Source organism: Sander vitreus, chromosome 7, assembly GCF_031162955.1.
Source record: "Sander vitreus isolate 19-12246 chromosome 7, sanVit1, whole genome shotgun sequence".
NCBI lineage: Eukaryota > Metazoa > Chordata > Actinopteri > Perciformes > Percidae > Sander > Sander vitreus.
The window spans coordinates 9,898,062-9,924,613 of record NC_135861.1 but is presented as its reverse complement, the minus strand read 5'-3'; the positions used below and the strand labels follow the sequence as shown (position 1 = coordinate 9,924,613).

The window sequence follows — 26,552 nt, the reverse complement described above, 5'->3', positions numbered from 1 at the left end:
AGGGAACATTCAGCAAGCGAGTGGAAATCCTCCAACACATTGATTTCTTTCCTTTTTAACAGAAAATAAAACTGTATTAAACCAAATAAGGGGACTCTACATTTTAGTGAGGCACTATCAGTTTTGTCAGTAATGGCTTTAAAGCACATAGGTCACAAATAGTCTTTATTTGTGTCCAATAATAGCTTTCCTTGCGTCTCTCTCTCTCTCTCTCTCTCTCTCTCTCTCTCTCTCTCTCTCTCTCTCTCTCTCTCTTAACACAACCTTTACACCTTCACTATATGGGTGTGTGCGTGTGCGTGCGTGCGTGCGTGCGTGCGTGCGTGCTCGCTCTCTCCTCAGCTCTGCAACATCATCCCTCCCTCAGACGCTGGGCCTTCGCAGCAGCTTGGAGCTCAGGCTGACCAATCATCAAGCTTTGGCAGTCGTCTTCCAGCTTGAGTGTGTCTTCTCTGCTCCAATTGGCCGAGAGACGATGGTAAGAGGGATGCACAAACATACATACACACACTCATTCCTAAGCCATACTTAATGTTAATCCTAAACCCAGGTCGTAGCCTGAAATTAACCTCTTGATGAAATGAGTGACATGTCGTAAGTTTTCCACCACTGTATGCTTACACACACACACACACACACACACACACACACACACACACTCTCTCTCTCTACTGTCCTCTCTTCATCCTGCCTTTGTTCTCATACCACCTCTTTCTTGTTCTTGGAGTATTACTCCATCCATCTCTGGCCTGTGTCTCCCAGAGGAAATTACTGAAGGCCTCCTTGGCCACAAGACCTCTGTAAACAAACAAGAATGAAAGAAGTATGGAAAGAAGGATGTAAGTGTGAGGCAGCAGTAAGGAACCAGAGGTGAGAGAGAGAGAGAGATTTGACCAGAGCTTTACACACACTTTGATTAAAAAGTGAAAACCTTGTCTTACTCGCCAAAGCGCATTGTGCACGTGTATCCTTGAGCTCTAAGCACCTTTGTCATAAAAAATTTGCAAAGCCGAGTTTTTAATGCATTGATTACATCCATGTTTACTAATCTTGGCATGTTACCACCACCTGTAGATTAGTGAAAGCATTGGCGGTACTGTGTGTTGCGTCAACCTCGTGAGCGTGTGCATGCATCCATATGCAAGTGAGGGTAAAAACTTGTAGCTGTTTGCAATAGTTGACGGTGAACAGCATGTTATCAGTGTCTTGTTCAGTTAAAGTTGACCAACCCATTATGTTGGTTTGTTGATGTAATGGGCAGATGTTAGGCTTCGAAATCAAAAATGGAATAATGGCCAGTCATTATTGTTGAGTGCTAATTTGGTCATTATTGGTAAGATGAAGATTGAGTTTAAGTTATCATTTTTGGTAGAGCATATCAAGATTACTTTTTTTTTCGGGAAGCCCATGATGAGTTTTAGAAGCCCCAAAAAGTTTTGTGTGATGACGTAAATGGTCTTTTAGAAGAAAGTCAAACGCTTTTGCAACCATACTGCTGTGATTGTTTAAACATAAAAATATCACATTTCAACAAATAAAAAACCTTGTCATTTAGTTGAATCCTAATCTGAAGTTGTGTCATGTCTCTCCTCTGTCCTTTTAAATTACAAAGACCAGTAGCTGGTACCTGGTACAGACCGACACAGTCAACATACCCCCAGGGAAGTGATTTCCAAATTCAAGCCGCACCACTTAACAACCGCTCATGGCATGGATAACCTCAGAAAGACTGTGGTAATTATGTGCGTGGGCGATCCTTCAACACTTAACGCATGCCAAGGCTGGGCTCTCACTGTGTTACAGTGTGTTAGACTTTTACAATCAGGGGTCACCAGATCACCAATTAAAAGCAGCAGAAAAACAACCATACACTCAGTCATCGGAGCGCCATGGTACATTTGCATTTATGTACTAATTCACTTATTCTTACCTTTGCAACCACTTGACAGTCAATCAGTCTGTTGTAAATGGACAGTGTTCCCCCTTTTGTTTTTACCATGGATGACAACGATTAGTATGGACTTGTTGACATTATGGATATTGTTTAGGGAAAAAAACAAGAGCTTTTTCCACAGGATTAAACATATCACAGTGTAAGTAAGTTGTAGATCACCATCTTGTTTGCATGCAGTTTGTCCATGTAACTGATTTACTGTTCAATCCTTTATGAAAGAAAAGAAAAAATCTGGATGTTACCATACCATGATCTGAATGATCAAGACTATCATTTTCCCAACTAAGAAACAATATCCCTGTTATCTGAAAGTTGCAGTAAACACTGCTTATAGGGAGCCACACAAATGTAGAGAATTATTCAAATTATTCAGATTGCTTGATGTGTTTTTGCCAACAAACTCCTACACAGCTAGATTCTTGACAGAATCCCTCTTTGGAGGTGTGTGTTTGTAAATCTTGGTCAAATACTTAACATTTCTATGTTATTATGATAGTTTGTGACTTTGAGAATAAAACAAGGATTTAGGAAAAAAAGATTAAGACTCTACAGGTATGCTAGCTCTGTAAGCAGCTTGGGATGATGGGAATATCATTAGTTTTGCATCAATTTGGTCACAAACTATTTATTTGACCTGATGACGATGCTAGATGAAAAGTCCGGGGATCATTAATTCATCCTAAAGAAGGACACTGATGTATGTACCAAATGTAATGGCAATCCACCAAACAGTTGTCAAAACATTTAATTAACTTAAAATAAAAAGCAAAAGTCAACCTGCTATTGGCACAACATTAAATGTCAGGGGATCACCAAACTCTGACTAACCAACTGACATCACCATCCCCAGAGCTACAATGCCAGTGTGGCTAAAAATCACATGACTGCGTTCTCGCATTGAAAGCATTTATTTCAGTTGTTGGTTCGGCAGTTAACTATCAGCATACATAGTCTAATGGTGAGTTCACACCGAACGCGAAGCAATTTTTTCATGCAACGTGATTACATACAAAGTCAGTGCAAAGACGTAAATGGACACTAATTTTAGCCGGGCGACGCAAATGATGCGAATGACGCAACTCGATTGAAGCAAATACCTTTTGCCAAAATGAGTTAATAAAAAGCATTTTGGTATTATTAGTGCATTTCTACGTAACAGCGCTGTTTGTGTGAGTGTGTGTTAGAGCCAGAAATGGAATTGAAATGATGGCTTAATTAATTACGATATTTGCCTAAACTGGTAAATATTATTACTTTTCTTTTTTCTTTGACATCATACATTTTTGACCCTCGATCACAGTTTTTTAACGGTATTGTGAGATTTCTTGGGGCATTTTAGCCCTTTGACCCCTTCATTTTCTGCTGCGTGACGCTGTATCGCAAAACCAGGTTTTAGATTCTCTTGCATAGCAGAGCCCTGATCGATCCGAACTACATTCAGAAAAACAAGCATTTTAAAAGTTGCTTGCTTGTCGTCTTGCGGACTAAGCATGAATTCAGACTTTACACATCGACGTTGTGATGTAGTTATTTCGGCATCCTTTTGATCCGTTTATTGAAATTAAGTCACAGCATTAATTTGTATTAGTTTATTTTGGGTAGATACCGCTGTAGAAACCAGATTAATTCAGCTGACCTGTGACTTGCTAGATATTTATTGATTTTACACCAATTAAATTATGAAACTGCCACACACCAGAGGGCCGCAACTGAGATGGAATGCCTCTAGTTGGAAATCCTGACACCGGTCCTAGCTAACAGGTTATCAAACTGGGCACTGGTCAGCCTCAAGTAGCGCTGGAAGCGGTAGTAATCCAGATGTAATTCCTGGAGAAGATGGTGAAATTAACAGAGCTATGTGTGTGCCTGTGTGCCAACACTAAGCTGATGTATCTGGGATTTCCACAACAGGTACAAAGCAGCAAAAGTGGTTATTTCCAATATGGTTAGTGATGGGAACAAACATTGTTGGTATCTACACCAGCGTAACACAAAGCGAAAATTCGCTTCGCATTTGGTGTGAACACAGCATTAGCCCTACTTGTGTCCTACTAGTGAAATAGTCTAAAGGTATATAGTTATTTACTCAAAAGGAACAAGGCCCCACAACGTGTTGTCTACTACATCACAAATCCAAAGTGAGACATAGAGTTTTCGAAGAGGCTGTCTTTGATGGTGAAAAAAAGAAGCTAGTTATTAAAGTTGGGAAGGAAGCTCAAGTAGGCTACAGAAAGTAAAAAATTGGATTTCCAGTCAGCACACAGATGTGTTGTGTGTTATGATGATCAGCTCCATGAAACTGAGAAAATGTGCCTTAGCCATTGCTCTTAACTTGATCCAGGTTTCAGTTGCACACTGCCAGTCTCTTTTCTGAAAGCAAACTGCCACTCCATTGCTGCCAACATAGAAGCGATGGGAGCACAGAGGGGTGGACGGAAGAAGTAATAAGAGAAATGTGGAGAGAATCTTCAGCATTGTTAGGGCTCTGCCCATCGTCACATCTATGCACTCTTGGCCCATCTCTGTGAAAAGCTGGCTGTGTTCTTTTTGGTTTTGTAAAATTATAGAGACTGGACGCAGACCATTGTTTTCCCATCTAACAAACTATCATTTTTCGACTGTCTAAACAGAACTTTTTACAGTTGGTCTATCCTTCCAAATCCTTGGTTCAGACTATATCTCACCAACTTATGGCCAGGCTTTTATGAAATTTACGTTTTTGATGACCCCGTGATCTTTTCTATTGCCACTATTGGGCCAAATCTTTTAATTGTACACAGATAATATCAACATCTAATGGGCAGATTGTCATTAAATCTTGAGCATATTCATGCTCAACAAAGTTTGAACCCCTTCCATTTTGGCCGCTTAATGAGCTCTCCTATTGCCGCTGTCAGCTGTAGTCCAAAAAAATCAACTTTGTACACAATATATCTCTCAATCCAATAGACAGTTTGAGATGAAATTTATTAAGAACATTAATGCCCCCAATGGGAAACATTTTCTTTGCTTTAAATGAAAAAAAAGTTGACTCAAGTTGAGAAATTCTAACAAACCTGGAAGAACCATCAAACTGATGATCTGTCTAAATCATCCCAGAATAGCTAGGCACAAAAACGGTTGTGTGGGTGACAAAAAAAAAATCTCCTACCACACTCTTTACCACCTTCGCCTTCTCTGGCATGAATGTTTGATGAGGTGAGAGATATTTAGCAGGAGGAGAGTAATTTCTGTCTGTGTGTGGGAGTTGAGCGTGTGCGTTTGTGTGCATATGTTATTTGTGAGTGTTAATCCAGAGCCTGATCTGTTTTGGGTGTTTATTGACAAGGGTTTGATACATAATGCCTCCTGAAGAGCAGCAACAACACCCTAAGTCTCACCAAACCACTCACTGCATCTTGCAAAAGGCTCCCATATTATCAGCAGATCTCTAAAACATCAGTCTCTGCATCTTCCAATACCAAGACTTGTGTGATGGGACAGTGTACACTTCCCTGTACTGTGTCACAGCTGTCAGAGATGTGATGTTTTGAGGTGTTATAGCTGTGTTGAGCTGAGGTGTGACTTCGGGGCAGGCAGATGCACACTGCCAACAGCACTTCACAGCACTTGTGAACCACAAATGTGAGGGTTCATGTCTGATTACCACCACAACCTCTTCTGACCCCTTGTGGAACTGTACCGTTATTTAAACCTGCAAAAATCAATCAAGTTGCTTTGGCCTTTGACCTTTTGAGGCCATTCAGTCAAAAACAAAACATGTCAATACTTTGAATGTGGCTGTCGACAGCAGTGTCTGTATACCTTGTTTTGTCCAGCTGGATTCCTATGTGGAATCATGGTATTTAAGATAAGATATAATAGCAGTGTATTGACTATAGACTATATAAAAACAGACCAGATAAAGATACAGAATAGGTTCAGCAAAGAGGACAAAATAAGTAGAATTACGCCATAAATGATTTATACAGAGTATATAAAAGTATGTATACTGTAAACTATACTGTATTTGGGAAATGGAACGTTGCGCGCAATGTGCAGTACAATATCCTGGGCCGGTGTACATAAATATGGTTTATTAATGTAATATACGTGTACAAAATTTACTTTAACCAATAGTGCATTTTCCTTAGAAAGACGACACATTGCAGACACATCACTGTGTCTGTATTTACAGTTTAATAGTATATTCTACAATAACATGTATAGTAATATAATGGAGTAGAATACACTTCATAATAAAATGAAATACAGTACATACTGAAAATTAGCATTTTGAAATAGTTTAAATGCCTTAACATGTTGAGCGTTTTGAATGTTTGAATGGCTGTGTATATTATTAAAAGCTGAAGTTGAAGATATTAGAAGAATATGAAGTTGTACATGAGGTTGAAGCATTGAAAGAAGTTGAAGTGCCAGCTGAAACAGAATTACTAAAAAAAAAATAAGTAAACGTGTTGAAAAGGTTTTGAGGTGTACACTCTTGAGTGAATTTTAAGCGCTGAAAGGATTTGAAATGCAAGCAATGAACAGTAATAAAATATATAAAACATGTGACAAAGATCTATGTAAATAGTATAGTAGTATATATTATAGAATTATAGGATAACCGAATCGTATACAGTAGTATAGGAATGATATTATGAAATGACAAAACATAGGAAATTGAATTTAGCATAATGTATTTCAATCAGTGAGTGACGATGACTGGAGGTGGAAGGGGAGGAGGAGGGTTGCACCCTAAGCCTGAAATGATAACTGACAGCAGCAGAGAGAAGACCAGATTTAAAGCAGGGATGCCGTGATGTGATTAGCTCGTGAAATTCATGGCCAATTGTGGTTGGTTTAACTGAAAAGTGAACGCCTCGTAACAGCTGATCAGTTTAGGAAGAGAGAGAGGTGGATGAAGTTTAGAAGTCTTCATGAAAGAATTTACGCTGAGCTTCATTTGTGTCGTCAGAATAATCTTCGAAGATTCTTTAATAATATAAATGGCTTTGTTGTGCAGTGTGTTGGCAGTGGGCACAAACAAATGCCTGAAACACTATGGATTTACCCATGAGTCACACATTGATGCTCTCATTGAGAGTCCCTTACAATGGAGTACAAAACCTTTTCTATTCTATTTCCCATGTTGCTCTGCCTCTGACTGTATACATTGCCACTAGATGGTGCTGTGTAGTACAACTTGAGGGAGCAGCCTCTGCTACAGACCTGTGTTTGGATGGGTGGAGGGCAGGAACATGCAGTCTGCCTTACTGTTGTTCTTTCCTCTGATTCAATAGAATTATGGCGTTTGATGTATTTTGAAGGGGCTAAGGTGGGAGAAAAGAGTAAAAAAGTTTGTTAAAATCCCTTTTCTCCTAAAACATAACCGCTGCAATCCAGAGGCAATCACTCTGTGCTCTGAGACTGCCTACAGGTATAGTCCTCGCTGTTCAGTCTGCTTCTCATAAGACAAAGAGAGTGTATGGCCTCCTTTTACAAAATTGCCCTCATTACCTTTGGTTATGAAGAAAAAAAAAACCATGCTGTGTCGTCATTTGTCCTCTGGTATTTTTGATTTTAGTTATTATCGGGTTGCTCTTTCTGTCTTGTCTCTCCGTGCCGCATACTGTCTCTTTGCAGAGCCTTTGAGCGCACTTCTTTCATGCTTCTTAGCAGCAGTCAGAGGAATGGAGATAACAATTTAAATTAAGGAGGCTAGGGAGAGGACAGGAACTTGGAATTTGACTGATAGCCTGTTCTCAGAGCCTGTCTGGGGTCAACAAACTTCAAATAATCAACTTTTCTTTCAGTCAAATGTCCAATACCTGTCTTCTTGCTTTTTTCTGCTGTTTTGCTATTTCCATCTCTGTCTCTATACTCTCCCTCATCAAGGGCTCCATTGTATTACCCAGCATCCCTCTTGGTGCTTTACTTGATGGGCTGAACACCTGGAAACTCTGTCCTCCCATGTCCACTCCAGCCACACTTTTATAAATCATTCTGTCGCCTTTTCAAAGAAGAAAAGGGAAAGCAGGGTTAAAGTATGTTCCAGAGTTGTAATTAGTTGCTCCGCTCACCGCTATGCTCAGTGTTTATGACGCCCCAAAGTATTAAGATGATGGTAGCCTTAATTCCTTGCATCTCCTACCATATTATTACTTTAATTGCTCCTTTATGTACTGTATTGATGGTGAGAAACATTATATTAACTGGATATGATAAGATAATATTATAGTTTGACTTATACACATACTGGTAGTCCAGTCTATCCATATCTAGAATTTAACGAACGCTACAAGGTAAAGTATAGTGCACTTGACAGAACTTTGACCCTTTTAATCACTTTTCTCTCAGTTCCTTGACATACCCATCTATTTGAGAAGTAAACAAATGATTTCCAACATAGTAAATCATGCATGCAGTTATCCACTCAAAAGTGTAAGTGGACGCCTTCAACAGAACATGATTTACTGTGAGAATACTTGGGTCACTGACGACTGACGCGAGGCGACGACAGCTCGCTTAATTATGGTCTGTCAGCACCAATTTAGCCAGCCGTAACTTCGTCTGACACATCTCTGGCCTGCTCCTGCCTGCCGATCGCAGCCTCTCCTCAGCCCCCTGCTCATCAATTGAGCAATATAACACAGTTGCATACAGCTTAATGCAAGACGATGGGGCTTATTGTTGTCCGTCTTCTTTCGCTGACAAGCACTAGTTCATCGCTAATGGAGCGGCCGTTCCAGGGAAAGTTGAAGCACGAGATGCTGCTGGCCCGCACGGCTTTGTCCTTTTGCCAGGAAGCAATTTGTTGGGAGGCGTGACAGCTGCAGTCATCCAAAACTCTGACACGGAGAATGAGTGAGTGTTCGTAGGTCACAGCCTCAGAAGGATGAAAGCAAAGTAGATGTATGGAGAGACTGAGGGAAAGGGAGGGACATGTAGAGATGAGAAACTTGGTTTCATCCTCTTACTAACCACCGTTACACCTCTTAGAGAATGTCAGACGTGAATAACATCCCCAGAACCGTAATTGTCGACTCTCCAGAGCTGTTACACCACAGCAAACTTGTGTTGCTGAGAAAGCATGTTGATGCGTGGCATGTACTAGAATGGGTTCTCCGTTTAACAACCAGTAATGAATGTGTCACAAGCATCATGTTTTCATCTTGTGTCACCTTTGACCCTGACTGGGCCTGGTGAGTGGCACAGTCGATTACTGAGCGTCTGAGGAAGTGTAACCATCATTGCATGACCTTTTAAACATACTCACTGTTTTGCCCTTTACTGAGCTCTCATCTAGATATATGCAGACGCAGGCCTGAATTTGGCAGCATGCCCATTTATCATATGCTATATAAAGCAACATTCCAGCTCAAAGAAATCACGGTCATCAGTAAGGCAGAGATGTTTGTTGTGGTGGATGCCTACAGAACACATTGGGCAGCATTCATGAATGTTGTCTTATTTTGTCTGTAGTTTGATGTAAAACTACAAACCAAAAACATATGTCAGCTGTCAAAGGGGTGCCAGAGCATAATTTCCAAATAACTGAGACTGATGAATGCAGTGGATACAGAACTCATGGAGACATTTTCACATATTCTGAAGTGTGACTGAACAGAGAGATATAGATCATGCATCAAGGTCAGACATGTCGCAATATACTGTATCAGTGCTGGAAAGCATTTTTGCCAACAGTGATTTGATGCATGCAATGCACCATCTAAAATTAAGAAAATCACTGGGCTCTTAGACCACACTGTTTTGGACCTATGCAAATTATAAAAAAAAAAGGTAATCTCTAATGTAATATTTTTGTAATGGCAATTGTGTTTTATTTAATTCATAGACTAGACTTCTCTACAAACCTAAAAGAGGATTTACCACTTGTAGATTTTGTTCTTAGCTGTGGATATTTTGGAAATGAAGGATTTCTGGATCCTACCAATTAAGAGGATGGATACCCGACCCAAGCTTGATGGTACGGGCTCGGTACGGGCTCGCACAGATATTTAGTCATATCAGCGCGCTAAGGCATTTGTTATAAAATGGTGCTGTGGCTCCTTTAAGAGAGCTCAGTGCGTGTGGTTGTGTGTGTGTGTGTGTGTGTGTGTGTGGAAAGTGGGCAAAAGAGAGATAGAGAAAGAGGAAGCAGACATGTAGATGCGACCGGAGCACGGGAGCAGAGTTGGTGGAATAAGTTTAAGTTTTGTACACAGTGTGTGCGGTGTCCAAAATAAACCCCAGTTCATTAATTTGCTCACCAGAACCGGGATTTTAACTCCGACGTTATTCATTTTATAACGTCGGCCCTGGAGGTAGTCTCCCCTGGTTTTCTGACCAAGGTCGGAAACGAAGCAATCAGGAAAGGTTAACACATTGAACATTTTAAATTCAACAGCTTATTAGCGTGCGCTTGTTGCCCCGTGTGCGCTGATGCGCTCATCTGTTGACATTTCCAAATGCCTTCCTACAGTTGCTTAATAAAAGCGGGCTTTCCACACAAACAAACGTACATGTGTCATTAGTATGAGAAATAAATGGGATTTTAACTGTGTCAGGCTCGGACATAAATATCTTAATGCCTGGCTGGTTCGGGTCACGTTCGGTTACTGCTCTGTCGGACGCGGGCCGGGCTCGGACAGAAAAATGCGGCCTGATCTGCACTCTACTACCAATGTCACTAATTTGTATGTGCACGCAACATAACATTTCATGGATGAAGCTTGTGTCATATTACTCACTTTTTTAAAATAATGGCTCTGGCTTTTATTAAACTCAACTTCAGAGTGGTATTTAAACAGACAGTTTCTGATTGGAATAAATTAGTCAGTGGAAACATAGTCAAAACTCAAAGAAGCAAAGTGGTGCTTTGTTGTTGTTGTGTTGATAGTTTAGTGCTGTGGAAATACACATTATGGTGAGTTCATCATATGAGCCATATTGATAATTCCAATTCTTCTCAATGTTTTTTGACTGACCCTTATTTGTTCAAGCTAGGAACATGCAGTTCCATTTTGACTCATTCCCACAACAACAAGTTCATTGAGCCCTGCCCCCTTAGCAACTGTTTCCGACAGTGGTCGACAGTTGCAGTTCTGCCTCCTCTCTTTACCTTTATGACAGGTGAAGTCACTCAGTTAATTGTTTGAATTACAACATTTGGAATAGTTTTGTACATCACTTCCAAATGAGCATTAAGCAGATAAAACAAGATTAGAATTAGAAAACAAATACTGAGCTACTCCTTCAGTTACTGAAAATTCTACTGTAAATTGAATCTACTACATATTGTTGACTCTTGACCAATGGCTTTGTGATTGTGGTTAAGAATATTATGGGAGCATGTGTTATGTTTGGTGTCAGACAATCTTTCCATTAGTTGAGATGTACAACAGATATCACTCTCTTAATGATCTATTTATTCCTTGCTGGGTCTCAGATGTCACTGCCATGGGATGGAAGATAAACAGTATGTGTTGGTGTACAGCTTCTCGTCTTTACCATAGAGACTCTTGTTTGGATTTTAATTGGCTCACCACCAGGTACATGCTGTATAGATCGTTGTGTGTTTTCCTGTGACTTCCCTTAAGTGCCTGTTTGTGTGTAGCTGTGTGCAGTTTTGTTATTGTGAGCCCCTGGGCTTTAATGATGTTTGCTGAATGAAAAGCATCTTGTGAAGCTTTCCCCAATCACATGCTCATTAAAATGCCCTTTTTACAACGGCACTATCCCCTGAACTTATGAACCTTTCCCTTGGTCTTGGTTTCCTGGTAACTTATATTGCATGACATGTGAGTATCGAGTCCTCCCACTGGAGGGGACAACATCCTCAAAGAAACCAGTTATATTGATTAGTTTTTTCCTGAAATGAAATGTCATACAAATGTTAATGAAATGTTAATCAAACATCTTAAGCACAGTAATCTCATCAGGATTTGGAAGGGGTATATTTAGCTGATTTGTGGCCTTCTTCTTGAGGTCATTCCTCCCTGGAGGTCCCTTTTCCTTTTTCAATGAGAAGAAAAGTTGAGGATAAGGCATTGGAGGCTACATGCCACAGAGACAATATTTTGCCCGCCTAATTAAAATGAATGTCAGCTCTCCCCCCACTGAGAAGTTCATCAATCTCCCCATGCGAGAGGCCCAGAGTGAATCTTACCCTGTCAGTGCCTGCCAGCAGTGCTATCCTTCTCCAGACGGATGCATTGCCCTGGCAGTCAGAGAGGCAGTGACGATGATGTTTGCACATCTAATGGTTGCCATGTCGATGGCCACCTCAGATTGAGGCCCTGCTTTAAATACAGAGGAGTTTCAGCCCAGACTTGAATGATTTTCATTTAAAACAGCAGTGGTCATTTTGGGACCATTTGAGGCCAGAGCAGCAGTTTTAGCTGTCCACTGTTCCACAGGTTCTAGGTATTGGATTGTAAACATTGACAAAAATGTTGAAATCCAGTCAGCATCTTGTAGGCCTGGTGGTAATCCTTTTCTCATGCTGTAGTGTTAGAGACTCAACAAAATCACTTGACTAAAACATTTGTTTATTTGCTCTCCTGCCTGTGCTCAGAGTCATTAGTGTTGTGTCATTTGCCTGTTGGTAACACAGCAGTCTTTTCTGCCCTCCAACATCTACTTTATCCCTGGAAAATTGTGTGATTTACAGTAAGAGGTTTTTTTTCATATCTGAAGGCAATATACCTTTATATTACACATTAAGTTTAGGCCTTTGATATCACATTTATGTATTTCTTTATACATGTATGTAGAGGAATGCACATTACTTCCCACAGTAACTCTTCTTTATATAAATACTGTTTATATACTGTTTATATAATATGTTAAATTGGTTGAGCCAAACATGTTAGGGTACATATATGCTTCTTACTGTATTTGCAAAGTGTCAAGTCTGATTGCATGTGCATATCAGATAAACACTGCATACTTCAAGTCTGACAGAAATGTGATATTTTATCAATGTACTCATGCAGTAAAGATGAAAATATCACAAGATGAATTTGAGACTGCATGGATAAGATATTATGTTGACAGACCTTTATGGTCGTCACTGTACAATGTGCACCTAATATCATTTACTTTCAGCAAGTGATTTCTCATCTTTCACATTATCATTATCTTCAAGTGATTAACATTTTTTATCTGAGCGGGAATGCATAATCTGCTGATGAGGGATTGATAATCATCTCTGGGAACCGGAAGGTAACGCAGTGTAAAAGTGTGGAGGGAGAGAAGACAGATGGAGGAAAACAGTATTATTTCGAGAAAAATGTTGTACTAGTTGCTTAGTTTTTTGTTTCTTATTAGCCCCCTGGTAGCCTTTAGTCTCTAGAAAGAGCCAGCATCTACGCAAATCTACGTACCTGTGCGTGGAGGACCGCACATTTTCTACGAGTAGTAAACATTAGCTTCAGGCTAACGCCAGCTCCATGGCTACCTCTACAACTGGCGAGTCCCCATTTCCCCACAGGATTTCCTCGTTGCTTGAAAATGCAAACAAAGAAATTTCTGACCTTAGGGAAGAAGTTCGTCGGCTCTCAGAGGACTTAAAAACCAAAGATGCCTTGTTAACAGCCTACCTGGACGTTGCTCAAAATCAATCGCTCCAAATCACAACTCTCTCGGAGGCTTTCCAGAATACTGCGCTTTGGGACCCATCCGCCTGCCCACATCCATCTTCTTGCTCGACACTGACCATCAGGCCATCCTGGACTAAAGTGGTTTGCGGCCGAAAGAGAGCCTCGGGTAGGGCTCCATCGCCTTCTGCCCTCAGCCTCTCCAGTCGCTTCGATGCCCTGTCGAAGCCGAATGTTCCCCCGGTAACGGCCGATGTGGTTACCCAGGCTCGCCCCACTTCAAAGCCGACTGACCAGCTGTCGTCACAGGAGAGGACCACTGCCTCGCGGCGAAAACTTCTGAGAGATGCGGTAGTCAGACAGTCCGATGTCCTCCCTTGCCTGAACCGGCCAAATGACAACGTTCCTCAAAAACAATCTCCCCCACCGAATGGTAAGCAATATTCCTCTTCTTTTCCTTGTCCATCTGAAACCGATACTGGCTGTTTTGTTCCTGCCACCGGCCATTCACGCCCCCCCACTCCTCGTCCGCTCTTCCCCCCAACCACAATAATTATTGGTGACTCCATCACCCGGTATATACATTTTTTTTAATGCTGTCACACATTGCTTTCCTGGAGCCAAAGTTGCAGACATCCTGGCTAAAGCTGTGGACCTGATACCCTCACTCCCGACCTCTATTAAACGCATCGTGGTCCATTGTGGACATAACGACATGTCCTATCAGCATACTACTCATCCTCAACACCTGGCTCCAGCATACATGCAACATCCACAAGATAGGTTTTATTGACAATTTTAATCTGTTTTGGGAACGTGGCTCCCTGTTCAGCAGGGACGGGATTCATCCCAATAGACGCGGCAGCCAGATGCTATGTGAGAATCTGCGGCACGCTGTGCAGACCAAGACCTTTGACTGTTTGCACCCCGTAAACACACGCACATGCACACTTCCCAGTCTCACTCTCCCATAAACTCTCACTCCTTTACAAATAACTCTGCTAACCCACAGACCAGCTATATCATTTCAGTAAGAATCAATAATATCAGTAATCACAGGTACAGTGCTACACGCTCCTCTGTACTTCCTTTGGAGCAGCCACCCATTCATTCATAATCCCATAACTACGGTGTCAGTCCCCCCACTGAGATCGGTAAAATCAAACGTAAACCAACGAGGTGCTATACTTAACAACCTAATTGGAATTAAAACAACCACTGCAACGATAGAACAGAATAGGAGAATCAAATGTGGACTATTAAATATTAGATCTCTGTCTTCTAAAGCAATATTGGTAAATGATTTGATATCAGATAATCAAACTGATCTATTCTGTCTTACTGAAACATGGCTGGGACATGAAGAATATGTTAGTCTAAATTAAGCCACTCCTCCCAGTCATATTAATACTCAAATGCCTAGAGGCTCAGGCCGAGGAGGGGATTTTGTAGACGGTTCTACGGCCTGCCTACGGACGACTTTAGACTCCTTTAAACTAGCACCTTGGTATAACTCCCAAACTCGCAAATTAAAACAAATCTCACGAAAACTTGAAAGTAAATGGCGTTCCTCCAAATTGGAAGAATCTTGTTTAGTTTGGCAAGACAGTATGAAAACTTATAGGAAGGCCCTGAGAAATGCCAGATCAGACTATTACTCATCATTGATAGAAGAAAATAAGAACAACCCAAGGTTTCTTTTCAGCACTGTTGCCAGGCTGACTAACAGCCACAGCTCTACTGAGCCATCTATTCACCTAGCACTGAGTAGTGATGACTTCATGAGTTTCTTTAATGATAAAATTATAACAATTAGGGATGGAATTCATCACCTTTTGCCCTTAACTTCTAGCGGTTCACCTTTGAATGCAGGAGTGCTAGAAAGAACGACAGGACCTGACATATACTTAGACTGCTTTTTTCCTATAGACCTTCAACAATTAATGCTAAAGGTCTCTTCAGCAAAGCCATCTACCTGTCTATTAGACCCCCATCCCAACGAGGCTACTTAAAGAAGCGTTATCTGTGGTTAACACTTCATTACTAGATATGATCAATATGTGTTTATTAACAGGTTATGTACCGCAGTCATTTAACGTAGCTGTGATAAAACTTCTTCTGAAAAAACCCACCCTCGATCCTGAGGTCTTAGCCAACTATATACCTATATCTAACCTTACCTTTCTCTCCAAGATCCTTGAGAAAGTAGTCGCTAATCAGTTATGTGACTTTTTACATAGGAATAGTCTATTTGAGGACTTTCAGTCAGGATTTAGAAAGCATCATAGCACAGAGACGGCACTGGGGAAAATTACTAACGACCTTCTAATTGCTGCTGACAAAGGACTTGTCTCCATACTTGTCTTATTAGATCTTAGTGCTGCATTCAACACAATTGATCATACCATCCTTTTACAGAGACTGGAACATTTAGTTGGCATTAAAGGAATCACACTAAGCTGGTTTAAGTCATATTTCTCTGATCGATCTGAATTTGTCAATATCAACAATAAATCCTCCAAGTACGCTAAAGTTAGCCATGGCGTTCCTTAAGGCTCAGTGCTTGGACCAATTCTTTTCTCCTTGTATATGCTTCCTCTAGGCAATATTATTAGGAAACACTCAGTTAACTTTCACTGTTATGCAGATGACACCCAATTATACTTATCAATCAAGCCAGAAGAAACCAGTCAGTTAGCTAAACTTCAAGTATGCATTAGAGATATCAAATCATGGATGACCTACAATTTCCTGATGTTAAACTCAAACAAAACTGAAGTTATTGTGCTGGGCCCTAAACACCTCCGAACGTCATTATCCCAAGATATAATTACTCTAGATGGCATTGCCATGGCCTCCAGCACTACTGTCAGAAATCTAGGAGTTATTTTTGATGAGGATATATCCTTTAGCGCCCACTTAAAACAAACCTCTAGAACAGTATTTTTTCACCTTCGTAACATTGCCAAAATTAGGAACATCCTGTCTCAAAACTATGCTGAAAAACTAGTCCATGTATTTGTTACTTCCAGGCTGGACTATTGTAATTCCCTATTATCAGGATGCTCAAATAAAACACTTAGGACTCTCCAGCTGATCCAGAATGCTGCAGCGCAAATTTCTCCTATATTAGCTTCTCTGTATTGGCTTCCTGTAAAATCCAGGATTGAATTTAAAATCCTTCTCCTGACCTACAAAGCTCTAAATGGTTAAGCACCATCATATCTTGAAGAGCTCATATTACCTTATTGTCCCACTAGAGCACTGCGCTCCCAGAATGCAGAGTTACTTGTGGTTCCTAGAGTCTCTAAAAGTAGAATGGGAGCCAGAGCATTTAGCTATCAGGCTCCTCTCCTGTGGAACCAGCTCCCAGTCTGGGTTCGGGAGGCAGACACCGTCACCACCTTTAAGAGTAAACTTAAAACTCTCCTCTTCGATAGAGCTTATAGTTAGGGAGTGAGGAGTTGCAGCGTTCACCTAGACCGGCGGGGGAAGGTGTGTAGCCACAGTCATGACGCACTGCATCCCTATCTTGGCTTCTCTTCATAGAAAGCTTACTATATTTAGGGTATGAGGAGTTGCAGTGTTTGCCTAGACCAGCGGGGGTGGGTGTGTAGCCACAGTCATGGTGCACCCCCACCCTATCTCTGCTTCTCCCCATAGAAAGCTTACATATACTTAGGGAGTAATGAGTTGCAGCGTTAGCCTAGACCGGCGGGGGAAGGTGTGTAGCCACAATCACGGAACACAGCCTCCCTATCTCCCCTTCTCTGCAGCTCTTAGTTATGCGGTTATAGTTCTAGACTACCGGGGTATCTCATTGGACACACTGAGCTTCTCTCTCCTCTCTCTTTCCATCTGTGTGTACTCGTGTCACAGAAATGCTTGTTACTAACATAGCTTCGGGGAGCTTATTCCCCGGATTCCTTATGTTCTTTTTCCGCCCAGCATCATCATCTTGGATCATGATGCCCTGCTGTGCCCTATTACGCCCTGCCACGCCCTGTTATGCCCTGCTGTGCTCTACGACACCATGAACTATTATAACTATTACAATATCTTTATTGTTACTATTATTGCCATTGTTCATCATACTCCCAACCGGCACCGTCAGACACCGCCTACCAAGAGCCTGGGTCTGCCCGAGGTTTCTTCCTAAAAGGGAGTTTTTCCTTGCCACTGTCGCACTTACGCATTCATGCATGCTCTTGGGGGAATCACTGGAATTGTTGGGTCCTTGTAAATTATAGAGTGTGGTCTAGACCTATTCTATCTGTAAAGTGTCCTGAGATAATTCCTGTTATGATTTGACACTATAAATAAAATTTAATTGAATTGAGGTACTTTATATTACTGCTCCCAGTTAAATGCATCATAATTAATTTAAATGAGGAAGCTACTGATGCTGATTCCCGAACCAGGCTTTAATAATGTGTAGGTCTGAAGGTGAATGTGTCTATTCTTTAAACTGTAAAAAACAAAGAAGTCTCCAATGGTCTGACCATGCTAATGACTCTGTGAGGCTGTAAGGTTTATTGAAATGAATGTAAATTATTAGGTGGATAAATGTTGAGGTCCAATTTTTGGTCCTTTGCGATTGCTGGTGTAAGTAAGTAAATGTAAAAATGCTAGTGGTTGTAATGCTAATTAACTTGTTTAGCAGGTAATGCTGACCATATTTAGGATCTTAGTTTAGTGTGTTAGCATGATTAGTACAGATCAGGATCATAGGATGTCATTCATTTTGCAGGTTTTTGGTAATAAAAAATAGTATTGGGCAAATTTGGATCTGATGATGGTCTCTCCCGCCCCCCATTCGGCTTTATAATGAATCATGCACAAATTGGGATTATAATGTACCTTGTACGATTTTTCAAGTGACAAGTAAAAATTGATTGATTGATTGATTTGAAAGTCATGAGGTTCATCTGAGATCCATGAACCTTTGTACAAGATATCATGGCAATCCAGCTCATATTTGTCGAGATATCAAGCGCCATTAACATCCATTAAACCATGCTGCTGGGGTGGCTAAAAATCTCTATTATCAACAACTATTTAGTCCTTGTCTAAACTGATATTTTCTTCAAGTACAATTTGTTTCAAAAAAGTTCCAGAAAAAAATCAAATTAGTCCTAAATCTTGAATTAGAAATGAAATGACTTGTTAATAACGTGTGCAGTTTGACCATCGTAGCTATGTAAAACCTCAGGTGTTATAACAGACAAGCATCCAACTGCAGATATGAAGTGTTCTTATTCACAGTAAATTAGCCTGAGCAGTTAACATGTCTTTCATATCCTTGAAGTTTTGCTGTCAATGATGGCTAGATCTGAGACTGAGCGCAATTCTTCCCAAGCCCTATTTGGCCTTGGTGAGCCGAATAGAGCACAGTTCATTTGGACTACTTGTGCAGATGGATTAAAATGTGAGTGGTTTAGTGCTCTTTAAGTTAATGATCTCGGTGCATGTTCCCTCACTTTCTCCAGGGCATCTCATTGCGAAACATAAGTAGTGGGAGCTGTGGGCCGGTGCCTGTCACAGGGTCTTGGCTGAAATAATGACTTGAACAGCCCAACGGACTGAAGTAATAGTAATAACTGTCAGACTTCGTCTCCCATCAATGCTCACATCCCCCTAATTTAGGATTAATTCCTGCTGTACTCTAAAAAGCACTGAGTCGCCGAATGTCCTGCCTCTCCAAAACTATATTCCTGCAAACTGCTTTATCTCAGCTTATCACAAACTTGGTGTTTTTTTGTTTTTTGTTTAAATGTATTTGAATATAACAGCAATAGCAGCTCTGAATTGGAAGCTGTTTCCAAAATGAGTGGTGTTTTTACTTTTATGTATAAGAAGAGGCATTTTATACCGTTTTCTGTCAGTAAGTGGTGCTGAATTGGACTGGTTGGGTCTCTGCTTCCAGTTCTTCTCGTCTGCCAGGAAATATTTTTTTTTTTAGCTGTGATGATGTACAAAACTCGCCGCCTGTCACCTTTTGATAATTTCCCCTTTTTACCCCTCTCCATGGTCTCTCTCTCTCCCCCCCCCCCCAAAAAAAAAAGTTTGATGATTACTTTTCTTGCTCCAGGTTACAGACATGAGATCTTTTCTTCCAGCCCATAGCATGTTTGAAACAGAGACACTTTTTTCATTTGTCTTGAAATGCTGCAGCATTACATATTTTACACTTCTAAACAAGGTTGATGGATTCTTCCATTAGAAAACGCTTTGCCAGTTGGAGCAATTATGTGTGCGGTGACATCGCCTGTTATTGTTTTCAGCACAACTTTATGAAAAACTTTGCTGCTCGCTTGTTTTTGCCTCAGGCTACTGTTTCTATTTTTTTCTCCGAGTGCACCATTGAAACAAGTGCTTGGTTGCTTTCCGAGTAAAAGTTAATGACTCTTATTTTAAATATAGCCTTTAACACTCAAATTAACAGTGTAATCACACTTTTGCGTATTGATCGTTCTGCCTTGTCCAACATAATGACCAGTGCCACAGCAAGCAGTTCCAAAAACCAACTTTTAATTCAAATGGCAAATTCCGTGATTAATTCAAATGTTTTCTGTTTACTGTGGTGCTCAGAATGATTCCATGTCTGACTCTCTCGGCAAATTTCTTCTTACTGGAGGCCTTCAACATATGCATACATCAGCGACATACCTCCTGCAGCACTGTGTCCTCCTTACCACGATTCCATTAAACCACCTACACTCACACGTGGATGTAACACTGATCTCCGCTGTCATATGATCAAGAAACTGCATATTGTTGTTCTTAAGCTCATGTATGCCTCAGAACATTGGGGGTTGTGTTCGAGGATTACAGGCATAAGGTGAATATCCTGCCAGGCTTTGAATGAAACTATTATCCCCGTTTGTTTACTCAAACCACAACTAAAGATTCTCTTTGAGACTCCTTCAGTTCTATTGTTTGTCAGCCCAAGCTGTCAGCGCTTTATGCAGTTCATATGTAGATCACACTGTTTAAAACCACTGCACTGAAATCATGATAGTGATTCAAGTCGCTTGCTTTGTGTCGAAAAAGGGAATTCTTATTCTGTGCTGTGCATGTTTTAGTGCCATTGTTGCCAGTGTGATCATACAGTTTCTTAGCTCCTCCATTTGGACCTTTAATAAGTTATTACTTCTTTGATCCCAGTCGTGGTTGTTCACTTCACACGGGAAGATATGGAGTTGTGGTGTTACATGTTAAGTTTCGATGGGTGTTTGACTCACAGTTTTTTTTCTCTTCCTTTTTATCCTCATCGCAGTTACTTAGTGCAATTTTGAACAGAGTCTTCTCAGTTTCCTATGATTGGAAGACTGAAAGTGTGTGATAAGCATTGAGTGTCGGACAGATAAAAGCTCTTTCCTAGGCTGTAGGCGTCCCTGTGGAAAAGGCCCTTGATTGCTCCTTTGTCTGTCTTATTCTCTCAGAGCTCAGCTGGCATTTCTGCTCCCGAATTATCCCTTGAACCAAATACTGTATATTCATTGAATAATACAAGATGTGAGGGTTGGGTCATGTGCTCCACACTCATTTTGCTCTTTTCCTCATGTTCTCTGAGAGCCCAGACATGTTCGAGACAGAGAGTGCTTGAAAACAGAAAAAGAGACACATTAGATACATTGCCTCACAATCTTTACTGGCTACTCCCTGTGCCATAAAATGATCTTTCTCTAGTTGGATCATTTGTACAAAATCATCACTTTGGAAATAGACTAGTTTGATTGAATGTTTCATATAAAGCATCTTCTTAATTCAACCCCATGAGATGGAAAAACAGGCAATGCTTCAAGGGGCACTATGCTGCTATCTGTTTTATGACTGCCATATATTTCCAGAGTTACAATTCAAATAAATAGCTGTTAATGTCTGTGATACTTGGGTGTAAAATTATAGTCTGAAACCAACTCTCTGAGAGGAATGGAGTATTGATCTGCATCTCATGCTGCTTGAAATGTGTGTTAGGATTTGAAGGGTTCTCCTTGTACATAACAGACATTCAATGATAGTACCCGGCACCAACGATACTCTGTATATGAATAACTAATCTGTATGTATATCGTCTTTATAGCTGTGGCACAAATCAAGCAGACAATGCCGACGCCATGCTGACAACTGAAGAAATTGTTCATTTCATTCGTATTAGAAAAAAAAGGGGCGAATATTCTGATTTGCCCACTGTAAAACAGGGGGCTGACATGTCTTTAACTTTTGTTTATTCAAACTTTATTTATTTCCTACCTCTAACTTAGTATTTTGTGCCAAAACCTTACCAAACCTTAACCATACCAGTGGCAGATCAGAAAACAATCAAATGAAGGCTGGTTTGTGGATCATTTTGAAAGGCAATAACAAGAAACCTGTTTTATCATTTAGTTTGGAGGACTTGTGGAACATATTTTTCCACCAAAAGTTGTTTGGTTTCACCAAATTGCTCTGAAAAGACTCTGCTGTTAAAGGGAGCTCTCAATTGAATCAGAGCAGCGACTAGGATTCTGATGAGAAAACATTAAATCTTAAAAAAATCAACAACCCCAAAATACTACATACTCCGACCAGAAACCGTGATATGTGTAAGGTTATATTGTCCCGCGCTGTATGAATCTGCATGAATATGCATGAATATGACTGGATTTTACCAAACTCACAGCTGTGAATGAGCACAGAAGCATATTGCAAAGAGCTGACACGTGGTTGAAGACTTTGACCTCTCCCCAGTGGATGCTGTTACTGGTTTTGATCTTGTGGTCACAGACACCTGATGTTGTCTGTCTGTGATGTTCATTCAGTCTCTTGTCCAAGGTTCTTGCTGTTTCGCCAATGCAGTCTTCCATACATTTGCATGTGATGTCATACACCACTCCACTTTTCCTCTCTGGGGAACTACTACTACAGCTGGGGAACTACTGTATATCACTATGAACTGTCCAGTTAGCTGTGGTGGCAGGGAGGAATAGAATAAATTAATTAATGAAGAAAAGCATGACTTTTTCATCTTGTGTAATCCTTATGGAACTTCCTGGAAATCTGTTTTTGTCCATTGAATTTTTGATATTCAGCTTTTTTTTAACTTTTCTTTTGGCCACTGTCCTAGTTGTTCAGCTGTGCGGCTGAAAGGAAAGGTGGTTCTGAGGACAATGAAAGCTGTAACACATTTTTAAGTTTCAAGTGTGGTGTGAATTTGGGGGAAACAGGCTCTTCTCCTCTTGGCTGTTAGTATTTCCGCTGCTGCCATCCCATACCTGAATACAACAAGTTGAATTATTGACATCAAGCTGCACTTAAAGAACATCTCTTTTAAGGCTACTGCAGGCAGTTCCTGTTTTCCATAATAACACCCTATGGACACTGCATGACATTTAGAATGAAGACAATCCTCTTAAGAATGATGACCTATAGTATTGGATTATGGTATTACATGTAAGAAATGTGCTCAGGGGAAATGCAAGCATTGAGTGAACCATTGTTTCCTCTATTTTGTCTTGCAACAATGTGGAGTAGCAGGCTCATTGTGTATTCTATACTGTCCCATATATGATTGATTACAATTGTCTGAAGCTGACTAGCTTATTAATCGATTCAGCAAAACCTCAGAGTCCCCTGTGAATGATTTAAAACAAAATGCTTTTTTACTTTTCCAGGGCTGGCTAGTAAAGTAGAGTAGAGGTGCAATGGTACTGCTTGTAAATCATGTTTATACACAACAGATTGCTCTGAGACTGGATGTGTGACCTAGTATTTAGCCCCCTAATGCATTGACCATAACGAATTGTCAGCGGTAGTCATATGCCAACCCACTGCAGTACATTAGTTTCAAAGCTTCATAGTAAATTTGACATATTTTCATAAATTATTCACATGATTAATTGATTTAGTTCTTATGTAATTGATTATTAAAGTTTTTTATGAAAAAGGTAAAGGTGCAATATGTAATACTGACAGCTAGTGTTTAAAATAGTTACTACAGTACAAATTCAAAATACTGGAGAGAGTCGTCTCCCCAGCCCCCTCCTCCCCAGACTCGAAGTTCACGTTGGTTGCCAGGCTGATACCGGAGCATCCACAACAATGTTGCTAGACGCTTGTCTCACATAGCCAGACATTACTCTACAGCGGAGTAGCTAACGTTAGATGCTGGCTATATTGACAGTCATTAAAGCCCGTGCTCATGTGGAGCTCTGTACCCAACTGACTGACACACTTTTTCGGCTTAGAATTACCGTAGGAACTGCTAAAAATCCCACAACCTCGCCATCCTCTCCACACGCCAGACAGACACACTTCCTCGGCTTAGAATTACAATAGGAACCGCTAAAAATACCACTACCTTGCCGTCGTTTTCCACCCGACTGAACACACTTTATTGGCTTAGAATTACGGCAACAATCGCTAAACACACTGCAAACTCAAGGTCCTCTCTTTCCGATTTACAGCCCCCCTCTCTTGGCTTCAAATAACTCACCGTTGTCGGCTACAGCCGCTGAACAGGCTACACGTTGTAAACAGCCACGGCCCACTTGCCTGGTCATCCGGTAACGTTAGCTAGCAGTTAGCATGGCGGCGTTAGCCAGGACCAGTCGGGATCACTTCACTGGCTGTGTCTCAATTGTTTTTGCGAGTAGCCAACTTGGGTACTCTAGCTATATAATTCAATGTGAGTAGCTACACAAATGTTGAAATGACATAAAATGCCCGTCCCTAGTAGCTGTGATAAATTAGCCTGAAGCTAATGCTTACCTGTTCAGGAGGAAATTAGCCAACTCTGCGTCCTTTTGGGCTCTTAGCTGTCTCCATCTTTCAAATACTTCTCCAATATTTACCCAGACGGGTTTGTTACGTCTCTGGTCACACAACTATTAGAAACATGCCGGTTTTTTTTTCTCCGGGTAAAATCAGTCTCCATTGATCCTGTTCGTTTGTTTGCTCCTTTTATGGCTGTACTAACCTTACAACTGTAGCGTGCTGGGTTTACGTGTTTACAGGTATATCTGGCAACCCGGCCTGGCTGTCAAACTGGGCAGTTGATAACAACAAACAGGCCAAAACACAAACAGAAATTCCGTCATGGAACGGAAATTTCAAAAGGAGAAAATACTGGCATTAGTATTGTTGTAAGAAAAGATATTATTTCAACTTAGCATGTTTCCTTAATATCTGATGGGTATCTGATGGCTATATCTGATTGGGGTCATTTTTGGATTTATTACAGTAAATATATTACATATTGGACCTTTAATAACAAAAATAAATAAATAAAAAGTTTTTTTTTTTTTGCACTGGAACCTTGACTGTAAAATGTCTGACTAAATCCTAGAAATGCATTAACTACTAATCTACTGTCTAATGGAAGTTTTTCATTAGGCTGCTACTGTGTCATGCTGCGAGCAACTGTCATCAGAATCCCTGATGCTGCATGGCACCAACCCTGTTTCCATATGAAGGGGATGGTATGGAAAAAGTAAAGGGAAACTAAAAACGGCTGCATCTTTGGAATATCAGAAACTTACGGTTGCCGACAGGGGCAAACGCCCTGCAACTTAAGAAAACACACACAAATAGACAAAACACAAGCAAATTAAGAACGAGAGAAAACATATCTCAAACATAGACTTAATATTTACAGTCTATGCAGTTGCTCTCTCTCTCTCTCTCTCTCTCTCTCTCTCTCTCTCCCCGTGGGGTCGAAAATCAAGCTGTTCCACTAGCTGCTCCCTCTAGAGGTCTGGAGAACTTCCGTTGTGTAATCTGGATGCTGCGTCTTTTTGTTGCATTTGTTTTCTGGGTTTGTGTGCTTTTCTTTTTGCATCGTTTCATATTTGCAGCACGTTTATGTATTTGGTTGTGTTGTGTGTATTTGCAGCGTGTTTGCTGAATGCTGCACATGTGTTGTCAAATTAATGAAGTTGTTTTCTTAATTTGCTTGTGTTTTGTCTATTTGGGTGTGTTTTCTTAAGTTGCAGGGCGTTTGCCCCTGTCGGCCACCGTAGAAACTCACTCTTTGTAGGCGTGAAAGGTGGCACTAAACACTGACAATAAATTCCACTAAAGACCAAGAGTCACTGAAAAAATAGATGTCAAAACATCCATAGTAACTTCTCAAACCCATTATCCATATTATTCTTTATGTTTCAAACTAAATTCACAAATTCAAATTTTTTAGAGTTTCTGGTCAACCTGGAGCATGCCACTGACCCAACACATGGCCACCTCGAAAACGAGATGATACATCTCAAGTGGTTTAACTTAATAAACACATTTTGAAAAAACAAAAACAAAACAAAAAAACACGTCAGCTCTTCAATCAGAGCTACTGTATTGCCGCTGCTCTGTGGGTTGAACTTGGGTATTTTAATGTGGCACACTGCATGCAAGTATGAGAATATTTTAATTACTTACAGTTTTTAACATACACCTCTGGTGCAACTCAGACACATCATCAGTGATGTATCCTGGGTTCACTGGGTGTTTCGGGTCTCATAGCATCATACACCCTCGCCCAGGCGACCCAGCCAGGGTTGATCAGGCCCTGGCTTGTGTCTGAGTAGCTTGTATGATCCACGGATCGCCCCGCTTGATCCACAGCCATCTTGATGTTCTTGACGGCTTTCCTGATGTGCAGTCCCTTCACTCCAAGCATCTTGAGGGCCCTGATGAGTGACTGGCCGACGAATCCTCTGCACCCGACCTTGATGGGATTGCACCGGGTCCTCCACCCCCTGCTTCGACATTCGCCTGCCAGCTCCTCGTACTTGGCCCTCTTCCTCATCGAAAGCCTCCTCCATCCGGTCTTCCCAGGGAACAGTCAACTCCAGCTGGACCACTTGCCTTGTTGTTTCTGACACCAGGACAATGTCTGGCCTGAGCATGGTCACTTGCTTTTCTGGGAATTTGAGCTGTCTCCATAGGTCGACCTTCAGCTGCCAGTCCCGTGCTGTTGCGGGCAGCCCCCCTGATTGATTCAGGCCCTGGTGTTGCTTCTCCCCAGCTTTAACAAAGGC

The 26,552-nt window shown here is 41.0% G+C and overlaps 1 protein-coding gene across 5 annotated transcripts in view; it reads left to right on the top strand.

Moving 5' to 3' along the window:
• nphp4 (nephronophthisis 4) overlaps positions 1 to 26,552 on the top strand; it is a 178,263-nt gene that overhangs the window by 63,618 nt on the left and 88,093 nt on the right. For all 5 annotated transcript variants that reach the window (XM_078254511.1, XM_078254514.1, XM_078254512.1 and 2 more), the window contains exon 9: positions 343 to 478. In XM_078254511.1, the coding sequence (XP_078110637.1) occupies positions 343 to 478 (136 nt within the window). The remainder of the gene's footprint in view (positions 1 to 342; positions 479 to 26,552) is intronic.